Source organism: Solanum lycopersicum, chromosome 8 (assembly GCF_036512215.1).
Source record: "Solanum lycopersicum chromosome 8, SLM_r2.1".
Taxonomy (NCBI): domain Eukaryota; kingdom Viridiplantae; phylum Streptophyta; class Magnoliopsida; order Solanales; family Solanaceae; genus Solanum; species Solanum lycopersicum.
The window spans coordinates 7,683,643-7,702,030 of NC_090807.1; the positions used below are offsets into that span (position 1 = coordinate 7,683,643).

General features: G+C 35.0%; 1 protein-coding gene and 1 pseudogene across 1 annotated transcript; both read left to right on the plus strand.

Annotated features, from left to right (window-relative positions):
- Nucleotides 1-5,808: 5,808 nt before the first annotated feature.
- Nucleotides 5,809-17,308, plus strand: LOC101264039 (3-oxoacyl-[acyl-carrier-protein] synthase I, chloroplastic). Its single transcript, XM_004244748.5, has 7 exons — nucleotides 5,809-6,754; nucleotides 10,779-11,210; nucleotides 11,575-11,748; nucleotides 16,038-16,151; nucleotides 16,524-16,625; nucleotides 16,720-16,786; nucleotides 16,927-17,308. The coding sequence occupies exons 1-7, from the start codon at nucleotides 6,305-6,307 to the stop codon at nucleotides 16,992-16,994; spliced, it is 1,407 nt and encodes a 468-aa protein (XP_004244796.1). The 5' UTR covers nucleotides 5,809-6,304; the 3' UTR covers nucleotides 16,995-17,308.
- A 751-nt stretch (nucleotides 17,309-18,059) lies between these two features.
- On the plus strand, nucleotides 18,060-18,174 carry LOC112942097 (U6atac minor spliceosomal RNA; annotated as a pseudogene).
- Nucleotides 18,175-18,388: the final 214 nt, after the last annotated feature.

The following is an 18,388-nucleotide window of genomic DNA, read 5'->3' on the forward strand; positions in this document are numbered from 1 at the left end:
TGGATAAATAAGGCTCTCCCATGGTTAGCTTGATCTTACATTGATAGATTGCTTGTCATGGTAGCTTGCATTAGTATAGGCAAGGTAAGGTTGGAGGATTGATACTCCCCTAGAGGTAGCTTGAAGTATTATGATTAGAATACCTTCATGATAGTTTGACTTGGTTAGGCCAAAATTATTTCATGTTAGCTTTATGATATATGACCTATACTCACGTAATGGTAGCTTGGCTTGCATGCAAGTTGAATTTAATGGAATAGCTTGAGCTAGATTACTAATGGTAGCTTAGGGTTGAGAATTCATATTCCTCTATAGATATGTTGCATCTTGATAGGATGGGTGCATGGCGTCTAGGTTGGTATAATTGTAAACTTCTTATAATAGCTTGGATTCTATGATATGATGTTCCATGTTAGATAGTCTTAGCATATAATAGAATGTTATTCTTGATAGACTAGTATGAAAGATACTTAGAATTGAGTAAACTAGACTAAGTACTTAGTGTGAATGGTAGAATGGGATGCCATTCATACATGGCACAAGTGTGCCTAGCTTGGGTAGTGGCCATAGTTTCCTTCCATGTTAAGATTGACTTAAGATAATAATTCCTTGTCAAATATGAAAGTAGGTCAATAGTGACATTTAGAAATGGTAACACATGAATAGGGTGACTTCAAGATATACTTAGTGGTTGAGGTAGAGTGGGATGCCCCACGTGCATTGCACAAGTGTGTCTTGAGGTGATCTAGCAGTATAGTGCTCTTATGTCATGAAAACCTAGGTCTTAAGTATGAAGGTGGGCTATGACCAAGTATGACCAAAGAGAGGTACTTAGCTTAGGTATTAGAATAGGATGCTACCTTGGACTTGCACATGTATACTTTGAGGTGGCTTGGGAAGTAGTTCACTTGAGTATGAAAGACTAATGGTTGAAGTATGGATTTATGTATGCCTTATGTTGACTTGTTATAATATGATGCTTATGTTATGATTATGTTATTATATCTTGTGCTTATGTCTTATGTTGACAACCCATTTGATATGCTCTTATGATGTTATGTCAGCTTTTATACTTAGTACCATTATACTAACACATATTGCCTTTATTCAAACCAAATGTACAGTTGGAGCTTTGAGCTGCATTGGAGGCTAGAGTCTCAAGGATCCTGCAGAAGTGAAGAAGTGATGAGTCCTCATAGCTTCAAGGACAAACTTATATGTTCCTTTTATGTCATTTACTTTCATGTCTAGACTTTATGTGGGATGCGTCTCATGTATTTTATTTGTGTAATTTATAGATGATTTGAGACAATGATGTTCGAAAGACTTCCGCTTTTATGAAATACTTTTCGAGTTATGTTTTAAAGAAAATTTCCAATTCATCATATTTTCTATGTTTTTATGTAATGAATGCTAAGGGATTGCATAAGATCTCTTTGAGAATGAATACGCCATGTTACGATTAGGGGGTGCTCTCGGGTCGTAACAATCACACCCCAAGAATGGGGGTTATAGTCACATATTGTAAAAAGTAGGAAAATATTACCAACTACATTCTCCATAAGGTGGTAGTAAAATACAAGTCTTTGCATTGCTCCATTTGAGCTTCAAATCAAAATCCAACTTGAAAATCTACTTCAAAACCAAAGAATAGTATTTGGAATCAAAAACCCAAAGTAAAAACAAAGGATAGTTGATCCAAATTTCAGAACAGGAATACACCACACAACACAGCACACCACACACTTTTTCTCTTTTAAAAAATCAATTTATACATTCCCATATGTTTGCCTTTGGGGTCACTCGGCGGAGTTAGTCAAGCATCGTCGATGATGCGCCAAGTGTTTTTCTTCCTCACTATTTTGCCTTGACTCATCACCATTCATACCTTGTAACTTTAGGCTATCAAAATCTTTGTCGCTGATCCATTCGGCTCCAATTCCATCGCCAAGCTGGATTTTCCCCAAGGATGGCACAATGTAACATTTGGAAAGCTCAAGTGCCATTCGGCGACTTGTTTAGTGGCTTTGGAAATTGCCCAACTTTCATTATCTTCAGCTTTCTACTCCATTTTGCCCGGTAATATCCTTGTTTTGTTCTTTTGCCTTCATAGTTGCTAATTGGCATTTAAACATCAATTAGAGCACAAAATAGGCATTGAAGACACTAATACTAATAAAAACAAGACCTAAATGAGTCAAAATCCAGACTCATCAATATTCAACTTGAAAACATACTGTTATCTCAATTCATGCATAAAAAGACATAAAATGATCAATTAGATCATAATTGAAAAGAACATATCAGATTGAATAAAACTCTACCTGGAACTGGAGATTTTAACTTGTCAAATTGGAGAATTTAGAACACTATGGGGAAAAAGACTCCAAAGATAAATACTATCATACCTTTATGTCAAAAGCCTACAATCAATGTGAATTTGTGAACTTGATCTTGAAACCCTAGACTTCTTCTTCAAGCTTTAGAGAGAGAAATTTTGGGAAAGAACTTAGAGGGATTTAGGGTAAGTAGAAGAATGATCTAGGGTAGTTAGATTTTAGGATTAAAAGACTTAAATAGGGTCTAGAATTATGATTAAAATGACATAATTAATGTATTAATCAATTAGGAAAAAGACTAAAAATCTTTTGAAAATAACTATTGATCATCATCTATGGACCGTGCTAGTCAACCGGAAGTAATCAGAAATTCTAAATTTGGGCAACAATCGACAAAACCCATGTACGACTTGTAGGTCTTCCTACAGTTTGTACATGTCAATCGTAGAAATCAACTTTACAATTTCACTAACCTTAGAGATGACCTACGATACCTATCTACAACTTGTAAGAGGAATGACGGAACATCTTGTTGAACCTATAAAAGGGTACATGGACTTGTTTTGAAAAATATATTTTCCTACTATCTACAGTTGCCACCTACAGCCCGTAGGAGGGGTAGATACAAACACCATCCCAAAACTAAAATTTTCCTTCTTTTATTAATATGAGGTGTTATACTTGTACGTACATTGTTTCACTAATGTAGGATCTGACGCTCCTACCTGTCATACCTGTGGCTAGTGACCCTCATAGACATTGAAGATTGGTGAGTCCTCATGTTTCATGGATCGAGACTCTTTTATTGATTTTATGTCATTTTCATTTCAAATTTTGTATGTGATGTATGAGATACATGTCAATCACTTCTTTTGATGTAATAGATGACTTTGAGACTTATGTTTAGACTTATGCTTTAGTCTAAATTTTGTAAGAAATGCTACTTAAACTCTTTTGTTTCTCTTATCGTGTATGATTCATTTCAGGTGTCTTGTGTAGGATCTTTTGGGGTCTTATACGACATATCACGTCTAGGATATACTTTAAATCATGACAATCTATTTGTGGGAAAAACCAAAATTAAGCCTCTTGAGCCAATTGTCCTACCTTCTCACCTAAAATTCTTTTTGAAGTATTGTTATGTTTGAATAGACAACTTTGGCCAAAATTCTAAGTTGGGAGTGTGAAAATGAAGGAGGAATGATAGCCAAATGAAGCTAAAATAAAGATGAAGTGAGACTCAACTTTGAAGTTTGTTACAAAAAAAAAAAAAGGAAGCCCTCCTTATAAAAAAAAGAGTATTTGTGATGAAAATATTTTGAAAAAATAGAATTGAAAAAGAGAAGCAATGAAATAAAGGGGGATTTCAAATAAATTGCGTGAAGAGTCAAAGTTTGAGTTCTCAAATGAAAAAATTAAAATAACTTGAGAAAAGGTGAAGATGATTGCGACAATGTTTTAAAAATGTGAAGTGACCGAGCCAAACTAATCATACCTTAACCCTCAACCCCATTACAAGCCTAAAAGACCCTTGAGATCTTGCATGAACTAGGTTGTGTGATGATTGAAAAATATGGACAAACCTATTAGACGAAGCTTGCATGTATTTCTCTTTTGTGAGAGTGAGAGTTGCATTGACTCCATATTCATTTGTTGATTTGATTTGTGAGAGTATGAAATCATTTTTTATGTGAGAGCACTTGAATGCATTTGTTGAAACATGGTCTGACATTAGAGAGAAAGCTAAAGCGGATTTCATGATTGAATGTAGAATGTTGTTGAAAATAATGGTTGGCACATTATCAGTAGCTTTTTGTGTCAGTAAGTTGCCACAAGATATCCATCAGTCGTTTATGTCTCATTGGGTTTCTCTTAAACGACTTCTTCGGTATTTCGTTCCACTACCTCCTTTGGTGTACTCGGTACCAAGGATACTGACGTAGATTGTTGACATATCCTAACTCAGACTAGGCAAGGGAACCCTCAAGATCACACTTCCACCTGGTTATCTTATCTACTTGGTTGTTCTCCTATTTCATGGTCCTCAAAGAAGCGATATTTAGTTTCTCATTTTTCTACATGGCAAAATATCGCACAGTTGCAACTACTATTTTTAAATTAGTTGGTTCACTCATATTCTTCAAGAGCTTTAGTTTTCTCTTATTGATGTTCCAAAAGTTCTCTATGATACTATTAGCATCACTTAGATTTGTGTTGATCCGATTTTCTATAGTCGTATCATGCATGTCGTCATCCAGTTCCATTTTGTACTTGAGCAGGCTTAGCACAAACAACTTGAAATTTCCCATATTGCTTATCAAGTAGTAGATTTTATCACAAAGCATCTTCAGCATGCTCTTTTCAACAATCATTTTTCCAAGTTAGGTTTAATATACCTTAACATCAATTTGCGGGGGCGTAATAACTGGTAGCAGATGTCTAGGAATCTCATCATTTATAGGACTCTTTTTACTCTGTTTTTTATATTAATTTGTATTTATCAACTTTTATAACTTTAGGATTGTAGTCACGTAAGTTTTTTTACTACCTAGATTTTTTCTAATTCATTATTTTGTTTTCAGACTTGTAAGTTTTACATTGACTATATAATGGCAAATATAATAATCAATAAACATTAGTTCATCTGTTGCTACCAGTTCTCTTCTTCTCTTTATAATCAACCGCCAATTCAGCTCAATTAAACGAATCTAATTAACCCTAAAACTTTCTATACTCTTTCAGCTCAATTAAAAGAATTTAATTAATCCTAAACTCTCTATACTCTTTCAGCTCAATTAAACGAATCTAATTGACCCGAAAACTCTTTATACTCTTTATACAAATGAGAACAAATATTAGACCTATTTCAATCAAAAAATAATTTTCGATATAACAAGCTTGCATTGTCTTTTCACACTTAGAAAATTTCATCAATTGAGAGATGAGAACATGTAGTGAAGTGGACTGAGAAAGAAATGAATCGAATGAATATCATTGAGAATTTATAATATGCCATGATTGATAAATCTTACATGAATGATCGAAATTCGATGATTTTATCAAGAAAATATTAATATTGTAAGATTGATGTCATATTAATTTACAAGTATTGTACAACTAAATTTATTATTTTTTTAGATATAATACATATTTAATTGATCTATTGTATCAATCTAATAACTATCATATTCGTCAATTAGTATACGTAGGTATTACATTTATTTTTAGCTTTAGTTTCTATTTTTCTATAATCTATTCATATCCTACATATGTATTTTGTGCTATACAACGTAAGTATACTAAAAAAACACTTTTGCAATTTAAATAAATATAATCTTACATATATCATAATTTCAATTGCAAGACTCAGTCTTCTTATATGGCGTCATTTTAGTGTTGACACAACAAACACGTACAATACACATACACTAAACTAGTTTTAATAAACTTAACTTATAACCTAAAATCTATTGCCCTCTCAAAAATAAAATTATCGATAAATAAATTTTTGATAAAAAATATATAGTATATATGTACATAAAATATTCAAATAATAATGTTATTATAAATTTAATTTATCTATTCGATTTGAATTCTTTTTATTTTTAAAAATCTAATCATATACAAACAAATTCTTAAAAATTAGTAACAAGTTAAGCTAAATATCCCAAAAAACAAATTAGTTTAAGTAGGTAAATTATGATATGATATCACAATATAAGATTATAAAATGAAATCAACATTTGGATATACAATTTTAATTTGAATCGATTTTTTTGAAGCCCTAATTATTAAAAAAACAAACAAACTCAGAGGGACATAAAAAATTTAATATTAATATATATATATATATATATATTGTGATTTGATAGAACATTTGTCGATAGTTTTAAGCCTTTTCCCTGCATCCACATTGTTGTCATCGAAACTCCACTAACTACATCTTTCCTTCTCCGCCGGTAATCATGCAAGCTATCCAATCTTCATCTCTCCGGCCATCTCCGGTCGACCCATTTCTCAAAACCATACCCCAATTCACCAATGTAAAGCCATTGAAACCCAAAAGAACCCCTTTTATCTCAGCTTCATCCACTACAGTTTCAGCTCCAACAAGGGAAAAAGACCCCAAAAAGCGTGTTGTTATAACTGGGATGGGTCTTGTTTCTGTGTTTGGGAATGATGTTGATGCTTATTATGATAAGTTATTAGCTGGTGAAAGTGGGGTTACTCTAATTGATCGATTTGATGCTTCTAAATTTCCTACTAGATTCGGTGGACAAATTAGAGGATTTAAAGCTGATGGTTATATTGATGGTAAGAATGATAGAAGGCTTGATGATTGTCTCAGGTATTGTATTGTTGCTGGGAAAAAAGCTCTGGAAAATGCGGATCTTGGTAGCGACAGAGATAAAAAGGTAAGTTCTTGAAAATTCTTTGTTTTACTTGGTATAGAAATGGGTTTTAATGTGATTTGTTTTATTGATATTTGGAGTTTGGCTGCTCAGATATGTAGATTTGGTTAATCATTTTTTCTCTCTTAATCTTTTGAATTTTCTTTGTAGTTGTGTAATATGTTTGATTGCTACTTTTACTCTGACATTTGTAGAATAATGTAGATTATGGGTGCTCAATTTTTTATTTATTATGTGATTGAGCTTGCTTGATGTCTTTGTTGGTATTATTATCTCTTCATGTTGTTATTGCTTTTGCTCTTTTTCCCTTTTTTATTTTGAAATTTAATTAATAGCTAAACAGAATCATTTGGTTAACTAATATTTTGATGGTAGAATTTGAGAAAGTAACTTAATGAGGGAGAAGTGTCAATGTCTAGCTTTCTTCTAATATAAAAATGGTATCTTTAGCTAATCCATGCCCATCAACATTTACCGGAATAATAAAGTGGGTTCTATCCGGTGAAAGGGACATCACAAAGGTGTCTTTCAAGCAATAATAGAGTTTCTTGGTCTTGGAAAAAGATCTGGTTTAGCAAGGCTATTTTTTGAAGGTCTCCTGCTTCTCTTGGATTGCGGCTAGGGAAGCTTGTCTCACTCATTCCTTCCTTCAAAAGAGGGTTTTTTTTTTTTTAGCTTTTTAGTAGGTGGTCAATGTATGAGGAACACTATGAGGATATTGGACACCTCTTCTTGCATTGTAGAGTAATTAGTCAGTTTTGATGCATGTTTTTGGCTATATTTGGCATGTCTTGGACCATGCCAAGATCCATATTTGAGCAAATGCAATGCTGGAAAATAGAGTGGTTGTCTAAGAAATTGTGAATGACTCGGTATACCATCCCTCAAGCTGTTTGGTGAACTGTATGGTTTGAAAGAAATAGCAGAATCTTTTTAAGGCAACAGAAGGAACATAAATTGCCTTGAACACAGATACCCACTATATTCTTGCTAGCTTTTTGGTGCAGCCTGGTTATTGTACATGATGCAGATGCAATCCTAGATACAATAGAGGATTTGCTCAATCTGGAATTACATCTTGTGGTACTGACTTAGTGCAAGTACTTATGAAATCATTGATTACATATCGAAAAAAAAATGGATCAAACTACTCAGGTGCAGCAAGTTATGTTTAGTTTAATATATATAATGTACGATTATCCCAGCAACCCAAGGAGTAATTATTGTCTGAAAATCTTCTCTAGATTAAGAATTTTGCCTTATTCTCACATTTTGAAGAACAATAGAGATGTGTATTTTCATAGGCCTCTACATCATGAGCTATATGCTTACATTAAGGGATTGTTTGGTAGAGTTTAAGAATAATGCTAAATAGACTGTATTAGTAATGCTTGAACTTGAATTAGTAATGTTTGTATTAGTTATGCTTCCATTAGTTATGGAGAGATTCCTTATGGGTTGTTTGGTTTGGTGTTCTAAAAATAACATGCATTGCATTTTCTAAATAAAATACAAAAATACCCTCCACATGTATAGTGGAAAAGATGTAGAAAAATGGAAAAGATGCAGAAAAACTTTTTAGGGGAAATTTTGACTTTAACCTTGCTAATGCATGCATTAAAAACCCTTATTACTAATACCATGGATTTTCATGTATTAGCAATACACACCTCAATACACAATGGAGTGCAGTAGTTATACGTAGGTTGAAGAAGTGTACCAAACAAGGTACTACTAATAGATAAAGCTAATGCATGCAATTTACCAATACACTATACCAAACGACCCCTAAAGTCTTGAATTCATTTGGGAAGACCAGAATGGTATTATAATTCTTCAGCAGTTATACTGGACTTGTTCAATAATCAGAGTCAGCTATCTCCTTCTCACTATGTTGAGGTTTGCCATACAAGCATCACATATTGTTTACAAAATTAATTGAGAGTAAAGATTTCCCAGTGATCTCATGGTAGGATGGTCTTCAAAACTTTAGTTGTTGTTCAGACAATCTCCCACTGCATGTATATGGTATATGTAGTCCTAAGACTATTTTAGATGTGTTCTCATATAGTGGTAAGTTTTGATGTCTTCCTTGATTTCAACTTGTTTACAATGTTTTATTAATCAGCAAACTACATCTGCCTCCACTATGCAGCTACCACAAAAACTTGTTCTTGATTAGCAAACTAGGGCAATGTGAGCCAAGATTAGAGCTGAGGCTTTAGTAGAGCTTCCTTGAATTCCTTATTCACCAGTACTACCTTTCTTCTCCTTCCATGCCTTTAGGTAGCGGATAATATGCTTGCTAGTTAATTGGTGCTATTATTGTCCATGAATCTCCCCGAATTTTAGAACTTCACACCTGTTTATCGTCCAGTTTAGCTTCTATGTTTTTTTACAAAAATCTTTGGAACCTACAGAATATGGAATAAACCCCAGTCGGTTGTGATGTCGGAACTTCACTTAATGAACTAACTCTTTGGTCACTTATCTTCTGATTTTGTGCTTTGACATCTTTTCTTTTTTTTTTTCTGCCTAAGCTTTCTGTGAGTGGGTTAAAATAGTAAATACTAGCTTTTGATTCTTTTTTTTTTTAAAAAAAACGGTAATGTCATATTCCTCAGCATTAAGGACATGCTGGTGACCTCCAAAAATTCGTACATAGAGGGGCTAGGAAGGCTAATTACAAAAAACCTAACATATCTAGTTGCTCTACCTCCTCTATACATTTCTGTTTACACCAAAAATACAAATATGCAATGCAATTTTCCTTGACTTTCTGTATGGAGTTTGATTTGTTCTCGTAGCATCTTCCATTTCTTTCCTTCCATACTGACCACCATATGCAAGCTGGAATAATTCTCCACCACTTTTTTTGGCTTTTACTGCCTCCTCTCCTGATCCAGCAGCTTAACAGGTCAGCAGTATGTTCTGGCATCGTCCAGCTGTTATCCAGTGAGCCTCAAAAACAGAGACCATAGTTGACCTGTGACTCTACAGTTTAGAAAAAGATGATTGTTGGTCTCATTTGTCTCATTGCATAGAAAACACCTTGGAACTAGTTGTACACCTTTCCTCTGCAGTACCTCCTGTGTCAGACAACCCCTCTTAGCTACCAACCATACAAAACATTTGATCTTGGTTGGTGCTTGGCTTGTCCATACATATTTCCATCTAGCCAATCTGAGGCCTTATTGAGTTCCCATTTCCTTCTTATAGAGCTTGTTAACTGTGAATCTCCCATCCTCAGAGTGTACCCACGAGATTGTGTCTGGCCTTGCAGCAAATCCATTAAACTCATTGATTACATGTAACAATTGTGCCACCCTATCTATTTCCCAGTCATTGAAATGTCTCCTGAAAGATATATCCCAACCATTTTCCCAACTCTCAGCTAGAGTGATATCTGGATTACTACAAAAAGAAAATAAGTCAGGGAAAGATAGCATTAACGCCTCATGTCTTACCCAAACATCTTTCCAGAATAGAATTTTAGCTCCATTTCCTATTCTGACTTTGGCGTTTCCTGCTAATTTGGTCCAGAAGGATCTTATTGTTTTCCATATTGAAACAACATAGAGTATAGTGACCTCATTGGTACACCATTGGGAGTCCTGTCCATACTTGTGATGTATAACTTCTCTCCAAAGAGCATGTTCTTCTTCCACATATGTCCACAGCCATTTCATCAAGAGGTACTCATTATGGATTCGAAGATTCCTAACTCCAAGACCACCTGAGAGCTGAGGTAGCTGCACTGTTTCCCAGTTAACTAGATAGTACCCCTTCCTTTCTTTGTTTCCAAACCAAAGAACGTCTCTTCTAAGTTTGTCCAATTTCTCCAGCACCTTAGCAGGTAAGGGAAATAGAGACATGATATAAGTGGGAAGAGAGTCCAGCACTGCATTTATTAACGTTTTTGATTCTTTTAGTTACTGCATTTGAAAATCATGCGTACTAGTGGACAAACCTTCTTTTTTTCATGTAGGAAAGAATTTTAAGTTCTTTAGTTCTAATTTGACTGCAGATTGATAAGGAGCGAGCTGGTGTTTTGGTAGGAACAGGAATGGGTGGTCTTACAGTTTTTTCAGATGGCGTCCAAGCCTTAATCGAAAAGGGTCACAGGAAAATTACTCCATTTTTCATACCATATGCCATAACAAATATGGGTTCGGCCTTGCTTGCAATTGATGTTGGTTTCATGGGACCTAACTACTCAATTTCAACTGCTTGTGCTACCTCCAACTATTGTTTCTATGCTGCTGCAAATCACATTCGTCGAGGTGAGGCTGATTTGATGATAGCTGGTGGAACTGAAGCTGCCATAATTCCTATTGGGTTGGGAGGTTTTGTGGCATGCAGAGCTTTGTCTCAAAGAAATGATGATCCACAAACTGCTTCTAGACCGTGGGACAAAGATAGAGACGGCTTTGTTATGGGAGAGGGAGCTGGAGTGTTGGTAAGTTTGCTGAAATTTTGATTAATGTTTGATAACAAGAACATCCTTAAGCTTTCTATCTTTGTTAGACCGACGTGTTGTGGTGTCCATAGTATTGTTTTTAACAATTGATTTTCTTTCCTTCATGAACTAATTAAATATGTTAAGGAAATGAACCTTGGCTTAACTCAACCCAAAGCTAGTTCATGAGGTGGGGATTGCCTTAGACAACATAAACTCTTCAAATTTTTTTTAAAAAAATCATGAGTCTTTCATTGCTTGGTGGAACACAGTTTTGGACAAAGCACTGCCTTATCTTATCACTCGCATATAACACGATCACCTTTGGCAAAACATCATGATAATTGGATGGAGTTGTTGACAGGTGATGGAAAGTTTGGAGCATGCAATGAAACGAGGAGCACCCATAATTGCAGAGTACTTGGGTGGTGCAGTAAATTGTGATGCTCATCACATGACTGACCCCAGAGCTGATGGACTTGGTGTTTCTTCATGCATCCTTAGTAGCCTTGAAGATGCTGGAGTGTCACCAGAAGAGGTATGTTTGGTTCTCTTCCTCCACTCATTATTTTTTTTTTGGCTAAATATTGAGCATGCTGCTCATTTTATTTCATACTAAAATGATTAACAGTCCAGCCAAAGGCAAAAACAAAATAAAGCCAACATAACAAATTCGACCCGTTTCAACATGGTCCTACCCTTTCTAAAAATGATCCTACACTTATTTGATATTCTACTTTTGTTATTTCCACTCAATAGTCAAAGAAAAATAGTAACAGGGCTGCAGGAAAGAACAAATTGCTGTAGATTAAGACAATATATATTAGGTCATAATCTGTTGTCCTTCAGGCACTAAATCAAACATTTGTACTTCCATACTCTCCATTTCATGAGGTATTCATCATTATGTAAAGAGTAATGGACATACAAAATGTAGGGCTGACATCAATAATATGTTTTATCATGAGACATGGATCTTGTTTGAAGCTTTTACCTTCGTATTGTTTTTTTCTTGTAAATGTAGGACTCAATATTTCAATGATTAGTCTGAAAGGACACTTGTAGCATCTGAGTTTGTTCAATATCTCCATCGCAATGTTTAGTGCCTTGTTTGTTAGGTAAGTAAATAAGGTTATTAGATGGACAATATGGGGAAACCTTTGTGCATAAATAATATACAAAGTGAGCACTCTAATGAGAAAATCAGAAATAGGGCCAAATGTAAGGACTGCAAAGTCGTACTAGAGAAGCCCTAAGAATATTGGCAGGTGGCCTGTTATGTGAAACTAATAATGGAGCAAAAAAGGGGAAAGATTGCACACATCAAAGAAGAACGTACAAACAAAATCTTTCCTCCGTCCATTTTATGTGAAGAAGAGGATGTTCTGAGTGTGCATCACTGATTACTGATTTCTTCACCCTCAGAGATGCACCTTTTCCTTTCATTAAATCTGCATGTGAAATAACATTGCTAACCCGCTTTCTGTTCCTTTTTATTACTGTTATATTTGGGTTAGCTTGCGCATACCTCCACTAATTCCACCATGTACTTGCTACCTCACAAGTACCAAATAACTCTGCCTGCCCATCAAGACTTAGGCAGATGTGAAGAAGCACCTATCTATTGCCTCTAAACTCCAGCTTTTGGAAAAAGAGGCTCACCACCGCCAACATGACCCAGCTTATTACAGTAACATTAGAGTAGTGAATTCGATAATTTGTTAACAAATTTGCAGTGTACGGGTACATGGTGGCCTACTTCTTCACCAGCTTCTTGCACAAAAATATACTCTCTCACTCTCCTCTTCTCCTGTTCAGGATTTAATTCCAGAGTAGATGGCCAGCTTCTTTACAATTTAAAATAATAATCGATATAAGCTCTACTTCTCTTGTTTAGGCTTGAATTCTGGGAATCAAACTATGCTACTTCCTAGATTTGTTGTCCTAACAGCTGCATGATAAAGCCATTACTGACCCTTAACAAAGAAAAAAGTTGACAGAAAATGTTTTAGACACATGCTTCCTCCCATCTTGGCCTCTCTTCCAGTAACCTGCAAATTTGTAGAATATAAAACTGCCAGGAGTTGTTTTCCCACTCCGCCTCCCCGTGGAATACATCTTGAGTTTGAAAAGGCATGTAAACATATTTCTCTCTTTTTTCATCAGCTCACTTATAAAAGAAGATACAATTAAGAGAAATCTGATGAATTCAGTCTTGAGGAATTATCTTTTCATCACCGGTGATCCCAAATAAGGATATTTTCGTGCTACTCCACCATTTATCTAACATGCTTAGTAGTTAATAGATACATCTTAAATATTTATAAAATTCCTCCATAAAGCATCTTAGAAAGACTAGTGATGTTTTATGTCTTCCTGAATGTTGTCCCCCTTATCTCCTCAGATATGTCCCCCGTCACCTTTCTTAACAAAGCCTTTCTCCTCTACCTTGTTATCTCCACGATCATTTCTCAATTAGAGCTTTATTTAAGCTCCTAAACATCCCACACCCTCAAATCATCTACCTTAATAGATTTCTTTTTTTGATAAAGTAAAGTTGTATTCCTCAGCAATGAGGGTATGCTGGCAACCATCAAAAAGATTTACATCAGTGACCCAAAAAAAAAAAACTCAAGAAATTGCTACTAAACTTATAAAGAAGAGAAAAAGTTTAAAATCTGTCCAGCATCCTCTATACCCTCCTCATTACACCAAAAACAGAAGGTCTTCATACAACGCCATTTGATCTGTTGTGCTGATTCTGCAGTATTTTCCATACACCTCTTGTTTCTTTCTCTCCAAATAGTCCACCATATACAAGAGGGTATCATGTTCCACCATTTCTTCTGGCTCTTACTCCACCCTCTTCTCACCCAGCAACTGAGAAGGTCTGCAGTGTGTTCTGGCATTGTCCAGTTTGTGAGTGTCTGCTTAGAAAAATGGTCCATAATTGAGCAGTGACTTTGCAATGGAGGAATAGATGACTATTAGTGTCATTTGTCTCATTACGCAGTGAACACCACGAAGCTATTTCAAAGCCTCTTCTTTGCAGCTTCTCATGAGTTAGGCACGCCCTTCTAGCCACTAGTCATGAGAAACACCTCACTTTAGTTGGCACTTTATTTTTCCATACCTTACTCCATGATCCAGAGATTTTCCCTGGAAGTTCCTTCACTTTCCTATTGTACAATCTGCTGACTGACAACATACCATCATGATTGCATTTCAAAATCATTACATCAACTTCCAGTTTTGTGCCCTTGAAATCATCCAGTGTTTGTAGCATCTTGGCTACTCTTCCTATTTCCCAGTCATTTAGTAACCTTCTGAAGCTGAAATTCCATCCTTGTTCAGACCATACCTCATTTACCATTGCATCTGGAGACCAGCTGAGGATATATATGTCCTGATAGGAAGACATCAAGGAGTCCTGACCAATCCACTGATCTTTCCAGAAAAGAACCCTGGTACCATTCCCCTTTTTGTATCTAATATTGTGTTGTAGTTGGCCCCATAAATTTCTGATATTTCTCCACACCGAGACACCATACGGGATATTCACCATATCAGAAACCCATGGGCTCTTCTGGCCGTACATGTTACTGATAACTTCCTTCCAAAGTTCTTGATCCTCTCTTCCGAACCTCCACAACCATTTTGCCAACAAGCACTTGTTTTGTAGATGTCATTCGCTCACCCAAAAAGATGATGAATTTTCTGTCTTTCCTTTAAATCCCACCAAAGTGCTCGATATTAGTAGTGCTTATTTTCAGCAAATTGCATTAGATGAGAAAACTAAACTAAATCCTAAGAAAATATAATATCTTGGTCAAGATGTTTGTAAAAATAAAACTGAAAAAAATCTTAGTCAAGGGACAAGAAATGATATTATTATTGAAGGGATGTAAATGGATGTGCAGAAGATACTGTGACTGTTTTGACCAAGTACAGGGCGATATAGTTATGGGAAGAATCTCTAAGATATGAAAATTATTCAAAATCAGCATCACATAGAAATAGTGTGTCATTGGCAAACCATAAGTGAGCATGAAAATGCAACTCTGGTTGCTTCTTTAGCTCTCAATTCCCTGACATAGTCTTCTCTTTTCTGCTGCGTGCAACGTTTTGCTCAAAGCTTCCATAATGAGTATGAAGAGCATCAGCAAAGAGGATGTCCTTGCTAGTTTTTTGCAGAAACTCTTTAGGATTGTCCTTTTTTCGCAGAAACTCTTCAGGATTGTCCTTGCTAGTTTTTTGCAGAAACTCTTCAGGATTGTCATTGACATGAAGAAAGAAAAGTATTGTCGGTTGATCCTCTATTTCTTTTAGAATCCCATCTTTTTCATGTTGAAGTCAAGAAAGCTTAATTCACACTTCCTTAGTGTTTTCCAGGTTAAGCTTTCATGAATCAGGGACCACCTGCCTTTTAGTATTCATAGCTATTGCTTGAATGAATAAGATTGGAAGTCATATAATTCCTTCAATTATTCCCACATGCTGCTGGTATTGCAATGTTGCCAATAATACCTCTTAATGGATTTACTTGATCTCTTTCTATGATACTTGATCATTTACAAGAATTTGTAAAGAGATGGAGATGAAACAAAATGAATGGAAGTTGGAACAGCAATTTGTTCACTTGGCCATTTTGATCTTTGGTTAGTATGCTTTTAAGTTGTCATTTAGAACCTTGTTTATGGTGTACTTCAAACATTATGGCGTTGGTCACTATATGTGAGTAATAGAGAATATAATGTTAAAACTGCTCATAAATGTTGGACGTTGGTTTGATTAGTCAACTGGTCTCTCCTTTTCATTTATTTTCAGGTTAATTACATAAATGCTCATGCAACTTCCACAATAGTTGGTGATCTAGCTGAGGTAAACGCTATTAAGAAGGTATTCAAGAACACTTCAGAGATCAAAATGAATGCAACCAAGGTAACCTTCTCACATCATAATGTACTCCCTCTGTTGACTTTCATTTGTCCACTATTCGAAAAATAGATTTTCACTTTTATTCATCACTTTTAACATATCAAGAAAAGACAAAAAAATCATGTTTACCCTTTGCATTAATTACTTATTCCCCAAATCATTTTCCAACACCTAATACTAAACATCAATTTATAGTAGTGTGGTAAAATAGTCGTCAACTATTGTTTTCTTAATGGGTGTGCCAAGTCCTAATGTGACTAGTAAAAGTTAACGGGCGAGTATCTTTTAGTACTACTTTCTTTCTTTGCTGTGAACTTTCTTGAAATATTGGCAATGTGTTGATCCTTTAAAGTTTGTCATTTTCTGTTCTTGCAGTCCATGATAGGTCACTGCCTGGGTGCTGCTGGTGGCCTGGAAGCTATTGCAACAGTTAAAGCCATAAAAACTGGCTGGCTGCATCCTTCAATAAACCAATTTGTATGTTATTTTCTCTCTGGGAACTTAAAGTCACAAATATTGAAGCATTTGCTCATTCTTAACTCGCATATCTCCTGTTATTGTGAATATGCAGAACACTGAGCCTTCAGTTGAGTTTGATACAGTTGCAAACAAGAAACAGCAGCACGAGATCAATGTTGGTAAGAGAATGCTTGCACCTTTGACACCATATAATCTTTTTTTCCAGATGAATGGGATAAAATTCGGAGAAATAATTGAACGTGTGGCAGCTTCTCAAATAAATGTTCAAGATGCACTAACATTTGTTTTCCATCTGCAGCAATCTCAAATTCATTTGGTTTTGGTGGTCACAACTCTGTTGTCGTGTTTTCTGACTTCAAGCCATGAGTCAGCTTAGTATAGCAAGAGCAACCTTCTGCTTCTGAGGCTTTATTTAGTGTGGTATAGAGGCTGCTTCATCTCAACACAGCAATTGCGAATTTTGGTTGTTTTTGTTCTTCGCATCGACAATCTTAACTTTTTTCTGGTATTTTTCTACGTTTAGATAATTGGATGTTTTCAGGCTTGGTTAGGCAGCAACCAGTTTTGAATTATGTAAGAGATAGAAAATACACTATGGTATTTTGAGGTTGAGAGCATTGTCAACACTTAGATTATTTGATCTTCAAGATCTCAATAGTTATTCTTGGTTTCCTATTAAAGCAAGTCCTCTCACTTATCAATAACAAGAAAATGAGAAATGTTGAGCAAGTTGTATCAGCATATTATAACATAATATTTCTGCGAAGGGTGTTCACCTAACCATCCTTAACACACTGTAGCTCCGATATTGGGTTGCATCATATATATTCACGCTTAGACTTCCCCATCATTTATTGTATTTTCCTTCCTTTAAATGCACTGGCTTCCCTTCTCACTAACAGATCCACAGATTGTTGTTATTATTTATATTGTAGAGAGCCTAAAACTGGAAAACAGCAAGGGATGGTTTGATTGTTGGTTAAGTGATTTATTCACGTATAAAGAATAATAAATATCATGTTTAGTAGGCACTTTTTACTTTTTAAGTATATAATTCATCACACCTTGTATAATATAGTCTGATTTTGTCAATTTACAATCCTACATTAACTGATACATATAATATATATATATATATATATATATATATATATATATATATATATATATATATATATATATATATATATTATGGAAGGTAAATGATGAATAATGAGTACATAACTAACAAATTTCAGCATGACTAATTCATGTATTATTAATACGTGCATATTTCACTAGTCACAAGCTACCAACTTGTTTCCCATCTTGGTAACCCTATGATTTGGAAAGTGAAATGAGAAAGTGGTCAGTAGACTGTAAGCTATCCCACATCGTATGTCAAGTGAAATTCCTATGATTTTTACATACATGGTATAACCTACGTAGTTTGTGTTCGTAGGAAAGGAGAGATGGTTGGCATCTCCCCCGACAGGGACGGGAACAGCCTTCGGGCTTTACCTGTTATCAGACACATCCGCTTCGGTGGATCTTAACCAATTTTTTTTGTTTTTTTAGTTTTGAAGTTATCAAAAAAAAAATTGTTTTTTTTCGTATGGTTTTGAAGTTATCAAAATTTTTTTTGTTTTTTTCGTATGGTTTTGAAGTTATCAATTTTGATGTGATTCTACCTAATTCTTTTTGTATTCGTACGGTTTTGAAGTTATCGATTTTGATTTGATTCTATTCAATTTTTTTGTTTTCGTTCATCCTATTTTTAA